A 22,846-nucleotide genomic window follows, 5' to 3' on the forward strand; every position below is an offset into this window, starting at 1 on the left:
AGTTTTGTCGACTGAGAACACAGAGAGAACCCTACACATGCTACACAGTGAGTGCCTTACAAGCCACACTTACGACCCATGTGTAAAATTCTCCGCAGCCCTTATTCACCGCCGATTTACATATCTCTACAGGGACATCCCAAGATGAGTCACAAAGATAACCCGGAACAGCCACAGGTGACCCCAACCCAGCCCTGCGAGGTACAGCGGAAAGCATCTCCACCAGTTCAGGCACCAGTAAAGTCCGATGCCATAGTCCATAGCAATAGTAAATGCACTGCTGTCCAGAAGCCTCAAGCCAGCAATGAGACCCCAACGAAAGCTCCTCCTCATCCGCAGCAAACGTCTGTGCCGCCGACACCTGACGCCAAACAGGTTGTCCAGCAGACACGGCCCGAGCGAAGTCAGAAATTGCTTTCCCGGTCCAGCAGCGAACAGTCGAGTCACCGGCCATGTTCTGGCCAACACAAACCATCCGCACTGGCGTCAACGAAACTGAACAAGGGCATAACGCAAAAGAATGAAGCATATCTGGTGTCGCGACAAAAATCCGAGCCTGGTTCTGCCTCTCGGCCTGCAGTTGAAAGAGAAGCAAAGCAGAGATCCCTCTCGGAATCGAGCTCGGCTGCCAAAGAATTTTCCCTTCCGCAAGTCCAGGTGACGTCTCAGAAGGAGACTGATGCATCCAAGCCATGTCAGGCGCGAGTCAGTGAACCTAGTCAAGAAACCGGTGCGTGCCAATCTTTCAGCGATGCTCCGTCGGATGCCGCGATGCAGCGCCGCGGATCGTCGGCGTCCGTACCTGAACTCCAGCTGGATTCAAAGAAGCGATCTGTTGCTCAAGAATTGGCAGATGTTGGATCAAAGCTGGAACTTTGTGTGACGAGTAGCTCGTTGAACAGTGTGGTGTGTGGCTCGTCGGACTCTGACTCCCACGAGAGCAGCAGGGGGGGCGGGGCGGACATGGGGTCCGACGGATTGCGTGTGCAGTTTGCCAGAGGAGCGGGTGACCAAAAGGATACACTGTCAACCGCGAGCAGCAGTTGTTTGTCGCTGAATCAAATGCCAAAGTCTGTGTCGTTTCATAGTGGAACTAGTCTGCCAGCTGAACGGAAGATTTGCAGTGGTGGGTGATCTTCAGATGATGTGAAACAATGCTGTCTATTGCCATGCACGGATAACGATCTTGCTCTATACTGAATGCCACAAGCACCAATTTTTCCAAAATGTTTGTTAGCACATTTAGTATTTTAAGGTCTCGTAGCAAAATTGGTGCTAAGGGTCAAGAGCTAGTAACTAATCATGATATACAAAACAACGAAGAGCAAGTTACTACATAGTTCGTACAGCATATAGCTATATAAAGCCCTTAGCATTGTGCGGTGGAAAATTAATATTTCTGCGAAGTATGTTTTACAAATACGCGGGATTCCGCGGGCAAGATAAAACGAGGAAAAAAAAAATTTTGTTGCGTTCTCCCGAGATATCTTACCGACTAGTCCGGTGCGCTTTTCCAGCTTTTCGTAACTTTTCAGTGCGCAAGGAAAATGTTTGGCACGTTGAGCAGTGCAAGTGCCAGCAGTATCAGTTGCGTCAGGCATTGCAGATTCTCTGCATGTAGCAGATGCTGCCTCCTATCAATGATGGATCAAAGGAATGACCCTTTGAAATCTCTCTAAGGTGCACTTTGGAACTGAAGCTGCAGTTTATCATGGGGACTCAGGGAACGGTAATGGTAGTGAGAACAGTAATGGCAACTGAGAGAGAAACTTCATATTGCCGAAAATTGGAGCTGGTAATAGTAACAGAAACGAACAGAAACAGAAACAAAAGTGAAAATTATTCTCTTTTACTGAATTTGGGTAATGACTGTTAGTGTTACGCGACGCCATGAATATTTTTTTTCTTTTTCGTCTGAAGACTGTTCCTTGTAATGTATGCCCTGGACCCAAATCTTCTACTCACAGATAAGAAGTGTGATTATTTTTTAAGATGGCGCGCTTCAGACATCACGCGACGGCAAATTGCATTGGTGTGCCGTGATTTCAAATAAACACTGCAATTGGCAGTGCTCACTCCTTCGTGCCAGGGCTCATGGTGAATTATGCGGAAAGTAATATATATATATCTATTTAATTTTTATTTATTTATTCGATTTTATTATTATTTATTTATTTATCACTTGCTACAAAAAAGTTGAAAATAGCGGCCCACCATGCAGTAACATCTTCTTCTTCGAGTCCGCATAACCCGTGATGTAAACATGAGCAAAGTGATACCACAGCAACAGACTGCATGACATATGGTAAGAGGGATGTACACCTACAATTTTTTTCACTTCACTTTGGCACGGCAATACTGTTTACTAATGATATTGGAATAAGGTCTGGCTACGCCAGTTTAGGGTTGCTGGATACTGGAGTTGCAGGATGAAGACATGTTTCTATAGATTTTTTTTTTTAAATCCTGGGAGACGTATGGATCTGACCGCAGCAAATTTTTGTTGTTGTTGTCCGTATGCAATGCTGGATGCGCCACTTGGGCAAAAGGAGGTGCTGACGGTGCTGAAAGGGCTGTCTACTCGCAGCTCCATAACAGCTCTTCTGTTGCCAGAAACAGCAACGGAAATCTAACAGAAACAAAATTGAAAAGCCGGTATTAGAAACAGAACACAAATGGAAACAGTAATGAAAATGTGACCATTACCGTTCCCAGCATGAGGTCTCATGCCCCCAGTCAGAACAAGTGTGTGTATACACTTATGCTTTTAGGGTCAGTAAAAGAAAAAAAAAAGGCGCTTATCTTTGTCTTTGCTAAAGAAAATAAGCGCTCGTCTTTTTGGGCTTTATGTTTTTCCCAAATTGAGGGTGGGGAGGAAGTAAAAATCTGATTTTCCCTTTGAAGCTGTAAAACTGTAAAATTGGGTGATATTGTGTGAAAGAATAGATTTTCAGGTGAAAAAAAAAGAAGTCTTGAGGTGGCAAGAGGAAGAGCTAAGTATGCGGTATTTAGTGTTCACCAGAGCGTGTATAAGTAGAGCCTGAAGTTTTCGGGAAATATTTTTTCAAAAATTCGGGGGGTAAAAATCGGGTAAATAAACATGTGCACTAAATTCGTGTGAATTCGGGTGAAAAAAACTTCCAGTATGCTAAATTCGGGGAGAAATCGGGCTCAGTTACTCAAACCAACTGTACTGGTTTGGTGCAAACTGTGATGGAACTGCGTTTACTGCCAAACAAGTAAGTCAGTGCATTCCTATAGACATCCCAGTGAGGGCAATTTGCCGGGTAAAAATCGGGTTTCACCCTAAAGAGGCAACCTTCAATTCGGGGTGCAAATTCGGGGAAGAATCAGGTAAAACCCTAAAACTTCAGGCTCTATGTATAAGTGCTGCTGTTTGCTCACTTTGAAACTCCTACACATAGCATTAGCGATTTTTTGTTTTGGGGCACACTTGGTAACTCCATGAAGTTTGCTATGCAGCGCTGTAGCTCTTCCTGCCGCTACTTTCCTTCTTTTTGTTAGTATGCCGAAGGCCTCTCGTTTTTATTTGTTGCAAAATAATATCTTCTGTATTTACTTATCAGATAAGGTTACTAAATCCATTTGAAAGAGGGTTGCTTCGTAGCTGCTTAACATTTACGATCACAAAAGAATTGGAAGTCAGCAACAGGGGGTGCAAGTGACCCCTCTTCGTATAGATTTCCAAGAAAGGGCAATATCTAATTTTTAAAAATCTCCCGCAAAGCAACTGAAGCGTTCAGGATTTATGACCAATGCTACTAAAAGACTTCGTTGTGGAATTCACCTGATTTTCTTTGCCATTCAGCTGCAATGATTGCGTGCATGTTTTGTAATAGTGTTCTGAATGCACTCTATGATGGAGACCACCGCTTAGCGTTTCTTGTAGGACCTCCATCAACCACCCTTTCTAGGTATCATGCACCTGAAATCAGTTATCCAGCCAAAAAAACTCACCCATGTGCTTCCCCAGTTGCTTCTTTCTCTAGTGGTTGCTCATTCCTTCGCTTGTCACAGATCGTAACCGAAAATCACAAGTTTGAGCAGAAGTGCACCCGCACGAAACGTGTGACTACATTAAACGTAATTAAAGGAGTAGAAAGGGCCATCCAAAAAAAATTCAGATTAAGACATCTGATGAAAGTGTGTGTATCATTATACCAAATAGCGGCAAAGGTTTTGATGTGTGCAATTTGTTTCCCGAAAAAAAAACTCATGTAAACGTAGCTCCGCGCCTTCACCCTTAACTCGCCACTCCAGCTATAACGAGGATGAGGAGGTATGATGGCACGTCACCGATGACGGCATAAGGAGACTCGTTCTGGTTCGCCAGTCAGTCGGGGTCAGCGCATTTTCCCTGGTTTACCAGTTCTCCCGGAGAATTGGGGATAGAAGGAGCGGCTGAAGCATTACCGAGCAAGCAGAAAGGCTTTATCAGAACCCCGAACAGCCGAGTAGCAGACAACATTTCTCTAGGCCAATCAGTGAGCGTTCTCCTTATAGCGTCAGCGCGAGGTTCCAGGCAGATCACAGGCTGGTACTGCTCTTCACCACCGTTGCGCACGGTCGCTTTTTGCGGCGTATTCTAAATTCAGTTTCTGCGATAATTATGACTCTGTGGTGTAAATTACTTCGCACGGTGCATCTTACTGGCAAACTTAGTTTTATAGGAAGAAAACTGGGTGTTAAAAATGACTTCTGTGCTACTTTAAGGCCTCGCGATGTTCTTATTGTTACAGCTCACGACTGTCTGCAGTTCATGATCACGGGCAGCAGTCTACTTAAAATCCGTGCCAGTTCGAGGCAGTACCGCAGGTACTTCACATTAGAAGAGGACCTCTCTGCTGTTAAGTGGGTGCCATCTTCAAAAAAGTCCAACAAGGCTAGACGTGAGTGCCAGCTTCTTTGCCCCTCTCGCAGATGACGGGGGTTCTTACTTTTGCCATCTAGACTTAATGAGTCGCACCGACGATTGCCACCCTTTTGGTAGAGCTGCAGTCGTGGAAACGAGCCGCGTAAGCAGCCACCTGTAGCCACAGGATTTGAAATACAGTAGAACCCCTTTGTAGTAAACTCTCTGGGACCATGATGAAATTTTACTAGATCAGGAGTTTTATTATATCAGGTGTGCCATTGAATGTATGGGATTCTATCGGGACCGCAGTTCTCGTTTACTATAAGCAGAGTTTTACTACAAGAGGAGTTACTATAAAGAGGTTCTACTGTAGTTTGCGCCCGAAATGTTCGTGTCATATTTGCAAGGCCAACATGAAATTTCTGTATTTGGTTGTTTTTTTATCTATTAATTAAATAGTTTTGTAACGATGATGGCTTTCGCAGATAATGAAATTGTCCCGCTACTCAACAATATGAATAACAGTATATCCGACAGCATAAAATGTCCTATTTATTTACGCATTTAAGCATCACACAGTGGAGACTCTATGTAGTTAACCGATATATAGTAAAGACGTGGATGCAGTGAAGTGAACCTGTGGTTCCATATTTTGACACCTTAACCACGAAATACTGATACAGTGAAGCGTTTTTTTAGGGGTCCAACAAACTTCTTCCAGAGCTTCTACGGCCGTCAACTTTCTTAGAGTCAGAGTCCTGCTGCTACGAAATGGCTGGCCATTAAAAGTTAATTGAGCGCATTTTATGACTCAGAATGGCAACTTTCTACTACGACCCTGGTGTTTTTTCTGTAGTATGAGCTTGTGCTTTCCGAGCTTGCAGTTTGTATGAGTAGTCCTCAGATTTATTCAGTGTCGCATTACGTGTTCCGTCGGTTTCCTGCAGTTTCAATCCGTTCGATTCGTGAAATCCGAATGGGTAAGAGCACGGATGTGCTGCGCGACAAGGAAGTTGCCGGATGCTACTCCGAGGACTGTGTCTTTTCCATCGTCTATGGCGACAACTTTGAGTCCCTGGACCTGGTTGCAACGACGCCCGACGAGGCGAACTTCTGGGTCACAGGTCTTAACATGCTCATAGCGGCCAACCGATGTAAGAATTTACGACACTTCCACGATCACCATATCTGCACAAATATTCGAAATTTTCAAATGCGGAGTCGAAGAATCGTGTATTAAACTTAAATTTGGAATCATATCAATGTTTCCTTCAAACTGAATATACTTGAATAGTTTGGAAAATTGAATGATTGAGTGATTGATTGATTGATTGATTGATTTTATTTTTATACACACAATGTATACACAAATACGTATAGGCTGGCGGAGACAGAGGGAAACACTCCTTGTTAAAGTCTCCTCCCTAATACACATATAAGGGTTAGTACAATTATGAGCATTGATACTAATAACAAAGTCTACAAAGTATTGCAACACTACTGCAAAGTACAATACACTCTAAAGGTAAAATCTACCTTAAACTTTTTAACACCTTTAAACCTTTAAAATACTGACCTTACAGTAACTACACTAACAATACAGAAGAGCAGCTGAATATTCAAATCACCGAACAGTGGCAATTAAAACACATTGGCAATAAAAAAATTTGACTTTTCTTTTAAATGATGAGCGATTTGAAAGAAAAGAAAAGAAAAGATGCACACATAAGGCTGAATATGGCACCAGAGTGAGTGCTACTTGTGTGCTACTAGTGCTAGTGCTATAAAACAAAGTGAGTGTTACTTCATGTCCTGGTTTATATATACATATCGCATGTACATGCTGTATGTTTTTATAGCTGCACATACACTGTACGTGCATGTGTATTCGATGCACATATTTGGTTCAGTTGTATAACTATCTGCTTCGTAAGCTATTGGGTTTTAAAGCAATTTGCTTCGTAATTGATTTGCTTATATCGGTAATTCTCAACTTGTGTTATTCGAGGGAACCCATCATCGTGCCACCACGACTTCGAGGAACCAGCGACGCTGCGGTAACCGTGTAGAGGTGGGGGGGGGGAACTAGTAGTCGAACGTGTAGCAAATTTTTGTTCTGTTTAACTTATTAGTCTTATGTAACTTATTAACTATAATTAATTAATATAATTAATTAATTAGTTATAATTAATTTAACTCTTCATTGTTTTGTCGCAGAATGTCGCTTGATGTTTCCTGGATTCATTCGACTGTTTCACAAAACTTTCACGCAGATAATTACGTAGTTGTTGGTGGCTACTGATGCTTGTAAATCCTAAATCTGCGTAGGCAGGAGAGTACCTCAGAAGTTTCTCCCGCATAGCTCAGACTTTCTTAGTGCTCCCTAAACGTAAGAGAAAAGCAATGGCATGGCTCGGAGAAACTGTCGAGTACAGTCGCACTGTTCGCGGAACGTCGGAACGAGGCTCGCGGAACCCCGGTTGAGAAACGCTGGGTCGTGTTACTATTAATTTCGTATCTGCCTCGGCTATGTATCTATCCGCTTTGTATTCGCTTCAGATTTAAAATGATATTCGTACAAACCTAACGATCAGTCGAAACTATCGCAAAGTCCATCGGAAGTGCGTGTTCCAACCTCTTAACACACCCTTTTCTCTGCCCCCATTTTCAGCCCCAGACAACATGGACGAACGCCAAAGAATGAGGGAAAAGTATCCTTTATCGGAAGCATTTTATTGTCCAAGGACAACGCAGGTACAATTGTCACGTCTTGCTGTGGTACGTCCTGTTGTGATGGGACACGCTGTGTTATCAAGTTTCAGTGTTTTACAGCCCCAGTAACAATAGGCACTCCCCGCTAAATAAACGCCAACGTCATGCTCACGCCCTCTTCACATGTAATTGCACACGTGTGAAACCGCTCTTTGCCCTTTACTGCAGCTGCAATACGATTAAGCGCGGCGTCCGTAGGTTTGAGAAGATAGGGCAGCCTCGTCCACGCCACCTAAATTCACAAGGCCTGCATTGTTGTCTCCTCTTCCTCCTCCGCTACGTGGACGTATAAAGTCAGAATTCGTCTGCTAAACTGCGAATCGCCGTTCTGCGAATTCAAGAACTCGCAAATGATCGTAGCTAACTTGGAGCCCGTAGACCCAAATCCGTAGACAAAAAGTGCAGCACACTTTCCAGAAAATCAGTCTTGTGGAAAGATATGGGACCCTTTATTATAAATTTATATTTTAAATAAATTATATTATATAAATAAATAAATCTAAATAAAAAAAAATTATAAGATTTTTAAAATAAATTTATATAAAACCGTTTATTTTATATTTTAAAGTTTTTCCCATTTAGTAAGCGGGGACGCGCAATCACTGCTCGCAGACGACAGTGGTTCGTCCGCGTGGCTACGACCGCTGAAAGCTCGTTCGTGATTGGCTACCACCGTTGAAAACACGATCCTGATTGGCTGACTCTTAGTTGTGACATCAGGTCGACGAGTGAGCAGCCTTTCTCTATCTGGGTGGTGCTGGCCTGGTGCTAGTGGGCAGCTGTACCGCAGCAGCTTTGATTGGAGATTAAAGGGGCACTAAAATGCGAAAACAAGTTCACTTCAAATTAATTGAATTAACTAACTAATTGATTAATTAATTAACTACATTAATTTTGTACTTAATTATTATAATTCAAAACTTTGATTCCGTTACGGAGCTACAGTCGAAATTATACAGGACTCTCTCTTGCTTCGGTGCTAAGCAGTGAACGTCGTTTCAGCTCGTGCATCCGTGTTTTTAGTCCGTGCTGCGTCATGGAGCAGTCCCGGTGAGGAACATTGCGCACGTTGCAAAGCGGACTGGCGTTGCTGTCCGAAGGACGTGAAGATGAATGTTGTCGATGGAACATTTGTGAGAACGGTTGTGGGCTCACAATTCAGTGAATCGGCATTGAAAAATGCTGCTGTGCGCACCATGCTGCACATATGCGGAACGCTATGATCGGACCCGTTCTAAATCCAGACGCCCACGATAGGTATGCTCTCGCTTCTCCCGCCGTCTCATTGGATGCCGGCAATCATTGCCTCCCGAGGATACCATTCGTTGCCGCCAAAGACTGCTCTGTTTTCGTTTCGTTTTTCTTCTAAACGGTAGCGCTGCGTGAACTAATTTTACTCGCATTACACTAATTGAAACACGGACTTCAATTCGGAGCAAGTTGTTCTTGCATTTTAGTGCCCCTATAATGGATGTCGGAGGCTTTGTGTTCCAGGTTTTCGTTGGAACGATGTAGCAACCTTGTGAAATTGCAATGGGTGCCAGCAGACGTGGCATCTTTCAGCTCTGGCTGCAAATTATGTGTGCCATTCAAGAATGAAAGTGGTCACTGAGAAAAAGAAAGAGCCAGAAGGGACCTATCATGACTTCTGTCTTGCACAACTCACGATATTGCACTTTTGCTTACAAGCGGTACAGACACCCAGGTGGCTTCAATGTCATCGTTAAGTACGCTGTCGTTCTCTCTCGTTTTCCTTGACCGATCGCTCACCAGGTGGCTTCAAGAAATGTTTGAAAGGGCGGACACGGAGCGCCGTGGACTGCTCGACGAGGTGGAGACGATAGCTCTAGTCCAGAAACTCAACAGCCAACTCAGCACGGTTCGGCTGAAGCAGAAAATAATGGTCAGCACTGTACAGTTACTCTTACTGATCATTGTATTATCGTGAAAAGCTCCGATTTCATTGCTGCAAGTTTTATTTTTATTTTTTTTTTCTCTCTCAGGAATTTGACATGGGGAAAACTGAGCAAGACAGGGGCCGTATCGACCGCTCTCAGTTCGTTAGCCTCTTTAAAGAATTAGCTACAAGGCCCGAAATTTACTTTCTAATGGTCAGGTGAGTTGCACACCAATGTTATTACAGGCAATGTTATTTGCATGTATTTTCTACGTGCAACTTCTGCATGTTTCTGTGCTGTAAACACTCTGCTGCATGGTAAGTCTCGAAGGGTAGATCCCTCATAAATAACAAAAATTAATCTGAATGTAAAGGAGCACTGAGGTGAACTCAAACCTTTCTCTTTTTTTTTTTCTTTTTTTTTTTTTTTACTGTGTCGTGTTCTGCAGTGAATAAAACTAGCAAACTAGCGAATAAAGGGCACCTACTTAACGCACCCAATGGAAGCAAAGTGTAAAGTGCGCTCTTCCAAGAACATGTATGGTCTAGGTGAAGCCAACTTGCAGAACAGCCCATGCCAACAGTGGAGTAAACAATGCTATTGACATGTTGTTTACTTTTCTTGTTCACTCGCTTACCCACTCACTGTATCCATTTTTGGACAAAATAACACATTTATGCGCTACTTTGCTTCTTTCTTTCTTCAGGTATTCTGGGAAGGACTACTTAACTGTCGAGGATTTGCAGTTCTTCCTCGAGGGGGAGCAAGAGGTAAGCCCTCAAAATGTTTGACAGAATTTTTGTACATGACAACCATTGTACATTTGTATAGGCAACATTTCAGAAAACATAAGAGATATAAAATGGATATACAGTCCAACTCCTTTATAGCGAACACCTTTTTAACGAAAATACCACTTTTTTACCAATTTTTTTGCGGTCCCGCTGGAGCCCTATATGTCCAATAATGGACATCCTTTTTAACAAAAATACCTTTACTGCAAATTTTTTTTTTTGCTGTCCCCTGAGTTTCGTTGTAAAGGGGTTTGACTGTACAACAATGTGATTAATTCCATTTATCTCGCACAGTTTGAAAATGTCACGGTGGAAGATTGCCTGGAACTAATAAAACGCTACGAGCCATCGGAAGAAGCCCGCAAAAATAGTCAGATGTTGTTAGATGGTGAGCGAGGCTTTTCTCCTGAGTTGAGAGCGCACTTTTGTGATGTGCTTGTAATCTTTTTTTTTTTTTTTTTTTTCAGGTTTCACATTGTTTTTGTTGTCAGAGGAATGCTCACTCATGGATCAATCCCACAAGGAAGTTTTCCAGAGCATGGACCAGCCCCTGGCCCACTACTTCATTTCAACTTCCCACAATACGTGAGTTCAGCTCACGGACACTTGGCACTGACATGGTTACGGGCACTTTGTCGCAACGTTTTCGCTGACACATTGTTCTAACATTCTTCCAGACACTTTGTCCAGATGTTGACACAGACATTTTATCCTGGTGTTCTTGCAGATACTGTGTCCAAACATTCCAACTGATAGTGTTATGATCACTTTGTCAGTCATTCTCCTAGCAGCCATATTTTCATAACGTTGTTACACAGATTTCATAACGATGTTACCACGGTCCCTTTGTCCTGCCTTTGATCTTCAGGACTCATTTCATAAATTAGGATGATGATAATGATGATGATGTTGACGGATTGGTACCTGATGGAATGCAGTCCACTGCATGAGAACTTGTACGATAATAAGCACAGGTACCTGTTAAAATGCGTTCCTCAGAATGAAAGCTTGTACAATAATAAACACAGTAGTTTCGGTGTTTTTATATCTCTTTATCATTCATAAATTAGGCTGAAATATTTTCAATATTCATGTAACATCGTGTTTGATGCCCGTCTTCCCTGCAGTTACCTTCTAGAAGATCAACTGAAAGGACCCTCTGGTGTTGATGGTTATGCTAAAGCTCTGACTCAAGGTTGCCGTGTCGTGAAAGGTAAGAATTAAGGTCAGGTCCGCTCCTGCTTTTCGTTTATTCTCGTTCAACAACACATTATCCTCAATACAAATGTCCATTACTCAGTGGACTGCTGGGACAGTCCTTGTGGACCTGTTGTTTATCATGGAAACACGCTGACATCCAAAGTTCGCCTGGAGGACGTCTTGGATACGATTCATGAATATGCCTTTCGGTTTTCAGAGTAAGTCGATAGTGACGGGATTTTTCATTGCAATTTTTCTTCAGTGTTGTCTTTTCTATCCATTACGTTCTTATCTAGATACCCATTAATTATGCACTTGGAGAACCATTGCTCACCCGACAGCCAGAGGACCGTGGCAGACCTACTCAACGAGAAGCTGGGGGACCTGATCTATGTTCCGCGGCGCGACGGCCCCAACATCGGCGCCCAGGCGTCACCGAGTTCACTGATGAGGAAAATTCTCATTCAGGTGAGGGTTCCTTGACTCGTGTTTGTTCAGCCTTTGAGGTGGTGCCAGAAGAACTGCCGCGTAGATGATGCTTTTACGTGCAGGGAAAAAAGTTACCAAGCACGTTCGACGGAGACGAAGCTGAGGCCTCGGAGGAGGACGACTTTGTCGACAGCAACAGCTGTTCGGCGGTTAGTAGAGCTTCTCGAAAGAGTCGCAGGGAATATAACGTTCAAACCTTTCGGAATATTTTGTAATGGACACCATTATTCGTTGAGAATATGAAAGTACAGTCGACCCTCGATTTATGAACACCCTTGGTTCCCGGAAAAATCGTTCATAAATCGAGGGATTTATAAATAGAAAATTCCGTTAAGTCAGTACTGTCGGCTGACGAAACAGTATTTGTGAGTTGGGATTGCGTTTATAATGCAATACATTGTGTAATGCTGCTTTCGACCAGGCCTTCTGCTATACACTTGGTCGTCCCTAATGTGTCCCCAGAAAACTCATTTGTTGTTCGAATTTCGAGGGGTTAAAAACCAAGGGTGCAATACCTGGAAAAAGATTTGTCCGTTCCGGCATCATTCATAAGACCACGGAATGATTCGTTTGAACGTTTCTGTTGACCTCGGAACCATCCATTCATAAATTCGGGGCAAAAACGCTGGGCAACTCCTAGTTGGTTCCCAGAAATTCCATTGATTATTCGGATATCGAGGTTCATAAAACGAGAGAAAAAGCCATGTAAAAAGTTTGGTTCCTCGTGCTCCTGTTCATAAAACGAGGGAATTCATAAATCGAAGGTTCATAAATCGAGGGTTGACTGTATTTTGTTGCTTATGTTCCAGGGTGCAGACAAAGCACCTTTTTTTCTTCTTTCGTCGATAAAACTCGAGGTTAGAAAAGGAATAAAAAAAATAGTTACAGCTTTCCTCGGTGCTTGTTGAGGCACGGTACTGTCTGTCTTGAAAAGCATCGAGGTCTCGGACGAGACACTAAAGGTTAGGGTCTGGCCCGCACAATGTTTCAGATAATCTTATCACTTTTGATTCGATAATCTTCTCGTCAGTCTGCTCCATTTGAATTGCGGACCCTTGTCAAAAGCCCCCTGCATGATTGCTCGTGGCTATCACCTTCAGGCCGGTTCCAAAAAGCTCAAGTTGTGCCGTGCTCTGTCAGATTACATCAGCCTAGCGAGGGTCCACTTCACAGACTTCGCAACTTCACAACAGTCCCGTAAGTAGTTGAATGTGCGAGACGTCTCCTCTCCGTAGATTGCATGCGCTGGACTTTATCGACAACAACGAAGACGACAGAAAAACCTAGAGACTGACAAGGAACGTCGAACTTTCAACCTTTAATGACACCAATACCGGCTAAGGGCCGGGTACCCGCTGGACTTCCTGAGGGGCCTATTGTTGAAGAAAAAAGGGGTGGCTGAGGTTGCCCCTGAAACTGCCAAGTCGGTTGTGACTATTCCTTATGTCCATGCAGTTCCCCACCAGTTAAAGAAAATTGGGGAAAAAACGCACAGGGAAAATTGGGGAAAACAGGGTTAAGGTCGTTTTCAGTGTCAGAGGCAAGTTGGCTTCGTTGCCAGTATTAGTGAGGAAAGGGCCCCTGCTTAGAGGATTGCAGTGTCATGCATAGACACAAGAAATCTCTTGCCAGGTCGGTGTGGTGTACCCAGTCCCTCCCTCCTGTAGAAAAAGGTACATAGGAGAGATGGGCCGTTGTATAAACGAGGGGCTCTGTGAGCACCACAATAAGGCGTCGAAGGCTGAGACAGATTTGCAGCTGGCTGTACACGTTGGGCAGTGCGGTTGCTCGCTAGAATACGAATCTGCCGAGCTTGTTTTCAGGTCCGCTGACCGCCATGTCGGACAGGTTGTAGAGACGTCGCAGATAGATAAGCACAGAAACTCTTGTATCAGTATATCCACGGCGATGTTATTGCAGAAGCAGAAAGCTTTCATAGATAAGGGTATGTCTTTCAAGTGAGTGGTATGGTTGGTCTCTTTCCAGTTTTCACTGGGGACCCATAATTGTAATCTGTTTTTTCTTTACTATGTTTTCTTTTTACTTAGTGGCATTAAAGGTTGAAAGTTCGACGTTCCCTGTCCGTCTCTATGTTTTCCCGTAGTCTTCACTGTTGTTGTGCACTAACCAGCCCCGTTTGTCTCTTACATTATCGACTTCACGATTGTGTTTTTTTTTTTTTTACAAATCGACAGAAGCGGAGTATGAAATCTGCAGCTTCAGCGAAACATCCGCGATGAAGTTGGGGCATGCGTTGGCAGATGAAGTGGCCACGCACACCAAACGGTTCCTGACTCACGTCTCTCCAAACGCTAGTCGCGTCGATTCGAGCAATTACAGCCCACTAGAGCTGTGGGCTTGCGGATTTCAAATGGGTACGGTCCGTTCGTGATGCACGTTTTTAAAGGCGGCGTTCCGTTCGCATTCATGTGTGTGTTCTGAATGCGCAGTTGCTCTCAATTTCCAAACGTCTGGCACCCCGATGGACCTTCACCGCGGATGGTTCCAGCAGAACGGGGGTTGCGGCTACATCCTGAAACCCTCGTGCCTTCGTCAACCGTGGGCTGTTTTCAATGCCTATCGCAGAGAGACTTTTGCCGACAATGAGCCGCTCTACCTGCGAGTAAAGGTAAAATAAGTCTAGAGCCTGAAGTTTTCGGGAAATATTTTTTTTCTAAATTCGGAGGGTAAAAATCGGGTAAATAAACGTGTGCTCTAAATTCGTGCGAATTCGGGTGGAAGGACTTCCAGTACGCTAAATTCGGGGAGAAATCGGGCTCAGTTACTCAAACTAATTGTAGCGGTTTGGTACAAACTGCGGCGTAACTGCATTTGCTGCCAAACAAGCTAAGTGTGCATCCCTGCGGACTTCTCAGTCAGGGCAATTTGCCGGGTAAATATCGGGTTTCACCCTAAAGAGGCAACCTTCAATCCGGGGTGCAAATTCGGGGAAGAATCGGGTTAAACCCTAAAACTTCAGGCTCCAAAAATAACGTGCCTCGTTTTGGCTTAGCGTGTCTGTCTCCATACTGGTGCCAGTGAAGGATCCATGTTTGTGCGTGTAAGTTTTTTGTGAATCGTACATCAGGTTGAACAACGATTATATCCAAATGCAGATCATCAGCGGACAGCAGCTTCCTCTTCCTCGCGGTGCGTCGAGCAAGGCAACGGCAATCGATCCGTACGTCACCGTACAGGTCTTCGGAATTCCGACGGATTGCGCTGAAGCGAGAACAAAAACAGTCTCGAACGAAGGTGCCAATTAGATTATCATCTTTAGATTACATTCTTTAGATTAGTCTTTAGATTAGATTTTAGATTACAGTCTTTCTGCAAGACGTGAAGCATTACTTGATGAACATGAACTGCTTCAGGTCATTCTCCAATCTTTGACGAGAGCTTTGAGTTCACGATGGCGGCTCCAGAACTGGCATTGTTGCGCTTCACGGTCCTGGATGACGAGTTCATCGGGGACGACTTCATTGGGCAGCATTCCATTCCAGTGTGTTGCCTGAAAACAGGTAATTTACGAGCTATTTCTACATGCATTAAACTGCCATTTTTTTTCGCTTTTTCTCTGTTGACAGCACATGCATGTAAGGTTCAGATCCTCAGTTCAATACGTTTTCTGAACAGCGCTTTGACTTGCTACACCAATAGGACAGGACGACTGATTAGTAAAATTGCAAGGCCAATGATTTAGACTAATTTAAAGTGAACAGAGAATATTACGTTACTTTTTATATTGCAAAAGCCCCTTTTCAGGAAATCCTTACAAAGAAGGGGAGATTTTATAAGTGCATAATTTTAAAGTGCAAACAAATTTTGACATAGAGAACCATGTGCAGGAATTTTCATTCTCCTATAATTGGGCCAGAATGCGAGCCTTGAGATTTAAAAAATAAATTGCCTCAAATATGCAGCAAATTTTCAGTTGGACATTAAAGTGCTGTGCACTTTATTTTTACGCAGGTTACAGGCACATCCAACTGCTCGGCGACACTGGAAACACGCTACAGAATTCGACACTTTTTCTGCACGTCACCATGAGCACGCGGTCGGGGGACAAGGTGAGGGTTCCCCTCTTCTCCGGACGTACTCGGTGCTTAAGAGTGTCAGATATGCCGAGGAAGTTATTAAGGAGCTCGCTAATCAGGTCGCTTATCTTATTCTTACGCAGAAGCTTAAGAGGAAGAGATCGTGGCAAGCCCGCACCCAAGCAGAAATGCGACACATCGGAATTCGACAGATAGATGAGACGTGCAAGGTAAGGTTTATAATGTGCTCTAGTCTAGCCATGTAATCTTGATAATGAAATGGAGTTGGATATGCCCACAAAGCTTTTGCGAAACTGGTTAGGCTGCACTCTAAAATTGCTGCACCCTAAAATTACTGCACCCTAACTGCACCCTAAAATTGCTGCACCCTAAAATTGCTGCACCCTAAAATTGCTGCACCCTAAAATTGCTGCACCCTAAAATTGCTGCACCCTAAAATTGCTGCACCCTAAAATTACTGCGCCCTAAAATTGATGCACCCTAAAATTGATGCACCCTAAAATTGATGCACTCTAAAATTGCTGCACCCCACTCGCATTGATTGCAAACTGTCACCTAGTTTGCGGGCAAACTCTTTGTGCGACCATTTTGAGGTTTTCACTGATGCTGCACAAAAGCTTGAACAGTATGGATGTCATTTGAAAGGGCATTTGTTATTTATATATTAATTGTTGCAAATGCTTCAGGTTATTTTTATAAATTGAATTGCACAGTGATAGGACAACATTCAGCAAAAATATTTTTCCATCTCTCCTATTAGCCTGCTCAGCCTATTAATTTATGTCGCTGTTTTGTTCACCCACCGTGCTCCTCAGACTCAAGAATATGTTTCCTTTGGATCGCATACACCAACTCACTTGCCTCCTCTTTTGACGTACGTGGCCTCGGACACTCGTAAACGTCATTTCTCGTCATAGGCGCGCTGCGGCTTGTGTAATACTACTTGTGAAGTCTCTCTTAAAGACATGCTTTGCTGCTGTGCAACCTCTTTTCTCTGACAACCTCTCAGGTGGGATCTTGGGCACTGAACGAATGCCAGCGCCTGCGTGGAGCTCTAGATCGAGCAACCCTGGAGGCCTGCGAGGAGTGTGGCCTACCCAGCGGCGCCAACCTCGCCCAGTGCCTGCGCGCCCTCGTTTTACGCCTGGCGGCCACACCAGAGGTCGTGAGCTTGCACATCACAGAAGAGAAGGGGGTGAGCACCCGCTTGCTTCTTTGTAAGGAAGAAAAAAAGTTTTAACATTTTATGATTGATCTGGAACAACACAACACATGCCTTCTGGTAATATTTTAGGAGTTTTTGCTGCTAGATATTTGCTATTTAGTTGATATTTATTCTGACTTCTACTTCACTATGTGGTAGTCTTCTAAGACGTGATGGTATTAAATTAAATGTAATGTAATTCTACTTTATGCAGATCTGCAGACAAAGGCTTAATTTTAGGATGAATTACGTACAAAAATATCTTCTAAGCTGAAACTATTCGTTTGCATAAACATGTTCTACCAATAAATTATTGTAATGTTTCTGGGATTCTCTCTGGTATCTCTGACACCTTTGTCTTTAACAAGGTTCAGTTATTTTGCCTGAACCTTGGAACCTTGTTAATTGGAACTTACTATGAACTCTCACCTGTCCACAGTTTCCTGTATTGAAAGTGCAAGGTGAACTTCCTCTAAAAGCAAGCAAGGTAGTGACAGCCTTTGAAAAGGTAAGGGAGGTACCCTGAGATAGGACAATAACTGCAGCGTTTAGTGCTTAAAGTGACAGTCTGGGGCCAAACCAAAGCTAAACAAGTGCCATCTCATGCATTTTTATGTTGCTCAGAGCCACCATGCAAAATATTTTTATTATATTTGCAGCCTATTATCTATAATCGAATTTTCTAGCCTGCAGTTCATCTTTTGTGATGTCACTTGTCAGTTGGTTCGGGTTTTTTCGTTCTGCTAAACACTGAAGCCACCAATTCGAGAAAACACTTTCTCATTACCTTTTATCATATCACTATCACTTTTATCTCAGTCCCGCGCCTTCATGGCTTCCGCCAAGGTACGATAGCTCGTGCTTACCTCACCGTAAAACCGTAACTGCACATGAACGTATGGCTCATTTTATCGGAAGAACTATGACACACTGCTGGATGAAATTTTGCGCAGGTATCTACGCTCGACTTAGAGTTGGGCCATGCTAATGGTGATCGTGTGATTGATAACTTTGCTGATAGTCGTTGCTTAGACACTAATGGTTGTTGCTGAATGTTTTTTTTTTTTTTTTTCAGGTTCTCGCAGAATGTAAGCTTGTGTCGGAAACGTCCCAGTCTGTCTTGAAGACGGTAAGTGCAGTCACGCTAATGGGCAGAGCTTTCGAGAGCAGCGCTTTAAGCATGATGCTGTGTTCTTTTTGTAGCTTAAAGATCTTTATGCAACGATGAAGACCTATGCAGAAGATCTCAACACGCTTTGTTCTGCTGCCGGGTTGAAGGGCAAGAAAGCTGAGAAGGTGTGTTTTTACGAGTTACGACCGTACAGTGAAGCCTGGCTTTGTGTGTGATGTGCCCAGTAGATATTGAACGAGATAATAGATAAGGCTCGAAGGAGTGTGTGTGCTCTCTTTGTTTGGAATGGGATTCCACATCAAAAGGTTGAAAATTAAAAAATATGGCATTGCTACTGCATTTTCTCTTTCCTTCTTTCTTTGAGAGGGGGGGGGGGGAGATTTATTGTTTATACTAATACAAAGACACCCTGGGATTGAGTAGATGGCTACAATTTGCTCAGTGTAAATGGCAGTCGTAGTGATGACGACCAGTCCGTGTTATGCTACCCTTGTACATGATGCATTAGTGCAGCTGGAGTCACTGAATAAGCTTCGCTTCAGAGTAGCGACACTGAGTTACAGAGGCGAGCAGGGGAGCCATTTTGTTTCCACCCCACCCCACACCAGCACCATCCCGTCCACGAGAGCATCCCAAGGAGGTCTAGGTGAGCTCAAGGCTGTCAAAGTATCCACCTCGGTGAGCTGTTCGTAACATTTCGGAGCGCGCTCAATAGATGGCATCGTGGGCGAGGTTACGTGACGCTAGCTGTGGAAACAAAATGGCCTCTCCTTGCCTCTCCTGCTCACCCGTGGAACTGAGTGTCGCTGCTCTGAAGCGAAGCTTATTTAGTGACTCTAGTGGAGCCACGTGCACCAGTCTGTATGATACCCTTTGCTGAGCAGTAGTTACTGTTTCAGGCTGCCGAGCATTTTATCTGGAATGCCAGTATTATCGAGGCCAGGATGGACATGGTGCAGAAAGTTGGACAGGAAAGCCTTCTCTACATGAAGCAGGTACATTTCTCAATGAATGTTGAATAGGACCAACCACCGTGTGGGTTCGTCAGTTGCATTATAGGGCCATGGGGCAACACGCCTAGAGCCCCCAGCTTTCCGCAAATATGCAATTCCACGAAATTTTGCGGAATTTGCCATGTCTCACGGAACCAGCAGTTTCCCTCAGAATCGACCATTTTTTGCGGGCTATTCGATATCTTACATTATATAACATTCTCGCCGGTAAAAACCAATCAGTCATATCGGCAATGCCTGATATCACTGATAATGTACGGAGACAAAGCACGGAGACACAGGGATTGACAGAGTTGAGTCTAGCTTTCTTTGTGCACTGAAAAGTTACGAAAGACTGGAAAACAACGCGGGTTGAGTCAGTATGGCAATCATTTTTTTTTTTTCCTTGTTTTTTCGTACCCGCGGAATCCCGCGGACTTGTAAGTCCCACTTCGCGGGAAACTAAGTTTTGCCCTGCAGAAAGGTACGACTTTAACCATCCCATCACCGGGCTCTGTTCGAGGTGCATTGAAAATGTTAAACCACCGCAGCAACACGTAAAAAAAGAATTTCGCAAAACATCAAGAGGCTTTCAATGACACTTCAAAAAAAAGAGTTTTGCAAGAAATTTACTGCCAATATGAGAGCCTTATAAAGCTACTGCATTTAATTCCATTTTTTCACAATACTCAAAGGTTCGATTGAACGTTTTCTTTTACCGACTTAATAGGTGCTGCGCCTTGGCCCAACCGCACGGAGAGTCTTCAACCGCGAGCGCGACGGCTCCTCTTGGCGTTTCGTCGCCACTCCCTCGGACCACCCGTCGTCCCACGGGGGCGGCGTCACCCTCTCCGTAGGGGGGTTGTCCCCGGCCCACCCTCCTCCTCCGCCCACCCCAACGTCTCCGGGCGACACTCGAATCCGGGGCATCCTCAAGAAGACGGGAAATGCTCCTCCTCCGCTGACGGCTCTCGACGCTGCTGAGCTGTCCAACGGGGACTCAGCCGCCCCGTCTCCATCCCCCAGGACTCGCGAGGCGTTGGCGGGAGACTTGAGTGCGACTAGCGCCCTCTAGGGCTTGCCGTCCGCAAAGTTTTAGTCGGCCGTCTAGCAAGTTGGTCGGGAGGTCGAACAGCCCCCAGCGTGGCAGGAAGAGGTATGGCCAGCGTCTGTTTTGTTTGTACATGGAACACCTTTTTGTATTTTAAGCTTTTTTGGACTGTTTGAATGGTGAAAGGCTGAGTCATTTTTATTTTGCTACACGATATATTTTGGGTTGTTTACGTCTTGTATATTGCACTATACTTTTTCCTTTGTGCAAACCTGGATTTATACTTATTGTAACGTATTTAATGTTCAAGAAACATGATGGAAGCCACCGCAGAAACTACATTTTTGTGCGCTAGGCTTCGGAGGATGATTTGTAAATTTATTAGGATTGAAAACGAGGCTCAACGTAATTTAGAAGGTCAGTTACTGTCAGCTTGTCGGCACCATTTCGCTTTCGTCGGTCAGTTATTGACTTTGTAAACATGTACGACGTCGACAGCTGTATCAGCCAACACATTACCCGCAGGTTCCGTATTCCCTGTTATTGAGTAAGAAAAATGTTTTTGCTGCATCAGTTCTATTCAGGGAAGAAATCTGCCACTATCAGCAAAGAAAATTCTCTTTCTTTTTTTATCTTATCATCCGCAGCACGTATATTTTTGTGAAACGTACGTTTACAGATGCCACTCATACTCACGATTGCCGCCAACCGACGGTGTGTCAGGCGCGAACCTTCACCTCTTCCGTGCCACTTGCACGCTTAGAGATTGCACTCGAGTGCACTTGCCAGCAGTAGGGCGCAAAAGATTGCGACTCGCTTTCCGAAGCAATTTCCAAGTCCCTCGCAGAAAACGCACCCCATTTGTAAATACGGACATAGGTGTTGTCCCAGTCTGTGCATAGCTCTTTTATATATAACTGTACATACAAAAATACATAGAGGTCGGAACGTCGTACTCCTCCTAGACAGGAACGCCATTGCCCCAGGAAGGCCGTAGAACCGTACCGAGAGTTCCACGCCTGACCACAAAGAGTATCACGAGCCCCATGACGAAGTGTAAAGTGTATGTTGTGTTTGAATGTTTCCTCTCGTTTTACTTTTCTTTTTTTTTTTTATGGCCTTTTAGCTCTCTGTACATATACCTGTGAGATGTTTTATTTCAGAATGTGTCTTAATATTCCTAGAAGTATAGTGCTCACACAAGCGAGAATGGGATGTTTATGGAGTTTTTGCTGTTATGCCCCCCCGAGTATATCCTGTTGTGGAAATAGAAGTTTTTCCAGCGTTGTTGTTATGTTTCTCCTCTGAGAGATGTTTTTCTTTTCAAATACACCGAGGTACTTGACATGACTGGACTTGTCGTTAACAGCTGTTGGCGCGCAAGAGTTCATGAGGGACTAAATGTCCTGTGCCCCTGTCAGACAGTCACCGTTAAGGCCTTAAAGGAAAAGGACACAGAACAAGGCTGTAGCAGCGTGAAGCCCTTACGGCATGCAGTGTTGCCCGACTGCAGCCGTAATTGCCTTTTCAGTGGCAGAGACGAAGAACGGGTGAAAATGTAGAAGGACATGCGGACATATAAGCTTTGCAAAAGAATGTTGTTGCATGATAATCTAAAAAAAATGACATAGAATTATAAAGTAATACGAGCCTTCTCTCAGCGGCGTGAAATATTAACCCAGCACTTTCTTTCTGCAGTCGTTTTTGCATTTGATGTCAAGAGTATCCACTAGAGGGTACATAGTAGAGTTTTGTGCTGAAGAGAGTAAATTGGTTCTGCGAACACGGTTCATTTTGCATCTCTGTTTGCCCTGGAATAGAAGTGCTTATTGCTGCTGTCTGGCATGATTTCAGTCTCTGTGTTTGTGTTGCAGCCTTTACATTTTAAAAAGCCTTAAATGTGCCCATCTGACAGGGACATAGTTCGAATGTGAGCTTGCCCACATTGGACCGCCGACTTGCTACAGCACAAAGTTCTATTATATATAGTTTTGATTTATTCCAAAAATTTTAACACTGTTACTATCAAGGGGTGCAGATAGAGCTGTGCCCTATCGATTCTCTACATGCCAATCAACAGGAACCATGCAGCCATAAGGTAGCGCACCTCATCAAAGAGAGATACCATACTATAATCATTACACCATATTGCACACCATAGATTGAGGAGATCGAAGGTCCCCGTCCAGTTCTGGCTAGCAGCTATACAAGCAATCTTGAGTACAAGCAGTCTAGTCTAATGGAAATGTGTTCGTTATACGTACAAGTCACAGGGAAAAAGAAAGGGTGACGTTCTTTTCTTGCGGGTTTGATAATACATATTGCCACGCTTCATAGTGAATGAAAGTTGAATACAATCTAAAGGATGAAAATGTACGGC

The 22,846-nt window shown here is 44.0% G+C and overlaps 1 protein-coding gene across 7 annotated transcripts in view; it reads left to right on the forward strand.

Annotated features, from left to right (window-relative positions):
- The window catches only part of LOC135390777 (inactive phospholipase C-like protein 1), a 55,809-nt gene that overhangs the window by 30,191 nt on the left and 2,772 nt on the right, over positions 1 to 22,846 (forward strand). For 6 of the 7 annotated variants that reach the window (XM_064620666.1, XM_064620664.1, XM_064620662.1 and 3 more), the window contains 26 exons: positions 133 to 1,126; positions 4,761 to 4,910; positions 5,824 to 6,030; positions 7,548 to 7,587; positions 9,422 to 9,551; positions 9,652 to 9,764; positions 10,253 to 10,316; positions 10,635 to 10,728; positions 10,808 to 10,925; positions 11,468 to 11,553; positions 11,641 to 11,758; positions 11,837 to 12,008; positions 12,092 to 12,178; positions 13,130 to 13,226; positions 14,225 to 14,404; positions 14,480 to 14,658; positions 15,146 to 15,284; positions 15,404 to 15,550; positions 16,002 to 16,099; positions 16,210 to 16,296; positions 17,097 to 17,282; positions 17,731 to 17,799; positions 18,367 to 18,420; positions 18,495 to 18,587; positions 19,323 to 19,418; positions 20,146 to 21,813. In XM_064620666.1, the coding sequence (XP_064476736.1) occupies positions 133 to 1,126; positions 4,761 to 4,910; positions 5,824 to 6,030; positions 7,548 to 7,587; positions 9,422 to 9,551; positions 9,652 to 9,764; positions 10,253 to 10,316; positions 10,635 to 10,728; positions 10,808 to 10,925; positions 11,468 to 11,553; positions 11,641 to 11,758; positions 11,837 to 12,008; positions 12,092 to 12,178; positions 13,130 to 13,226; positions 14,225 to 14,404; positions 14,480 to 14,658; positions 15,146 to 15,284; positions 15,404 to 15,550; positions 16,002 to 16,099; positions 16,210 to 16,296; positions 17,097 to 17,282; positions 17,731 to 17,799; positions 18,367 to 18,420; positions 18,495 to 18,587; positions 19,323 to 19,418; positions 20,146 to 20,490 (4,143 nt within the window). In that variant the 3' untranslated portion in view covers positions 20,491 to 21,813. Of the gene's footprint in view, positions 1 to 132; positions 1,127 to 4,760; positions 4,911 to 5,823; positions 6,031 to 7,547; positions 7,588 to 9,421; positions 9,552 to 9,651; positions 9,765 to 10,252; positions 10,317 to 10,634; positions 10,729 to 10,807; positions 10,926 to 11,467; positions 11,554 to 11,640; positions 11,759 to 11,836; positions 12,009 to 12,091; positions 12,179 to 13,129; positions 13,227 to 14,224; positions 14,405 to 14,479; positions 14,659 to 15,145; positions 15,285 to 15,403; positions 15,551 to 16,001; positions 16,100 to 16,209; positions 16,297 to 17,096; positions 17,283 to 17,730; positions 17,800 to 18,366; positions 18,421 to 18,494; positions 18,588 to 19,322; positions 19,419 to 20,145; positions 21,814 to 22,846 lie in introns of those variants that run through there. The other variant, XR_010421817.1, reaches the window with a different exon arrangement.

Source organism: Ornithodoros turicata, chromosome 4, assembly GCF_037126465.1.
Source record: "Ornithodoros turicata isolate Travis chromosome 4, ASM3712646v1, whole genome shotgun sequence".
In the NCBI taxonomy this organism is placed as follows: domain Eukaryota; kingdom Metazoa; phylum Arthropoda; class Arachnida; order Ixodida; family Argasidae; genus Ornithodoros; species Ornithodoros turicata.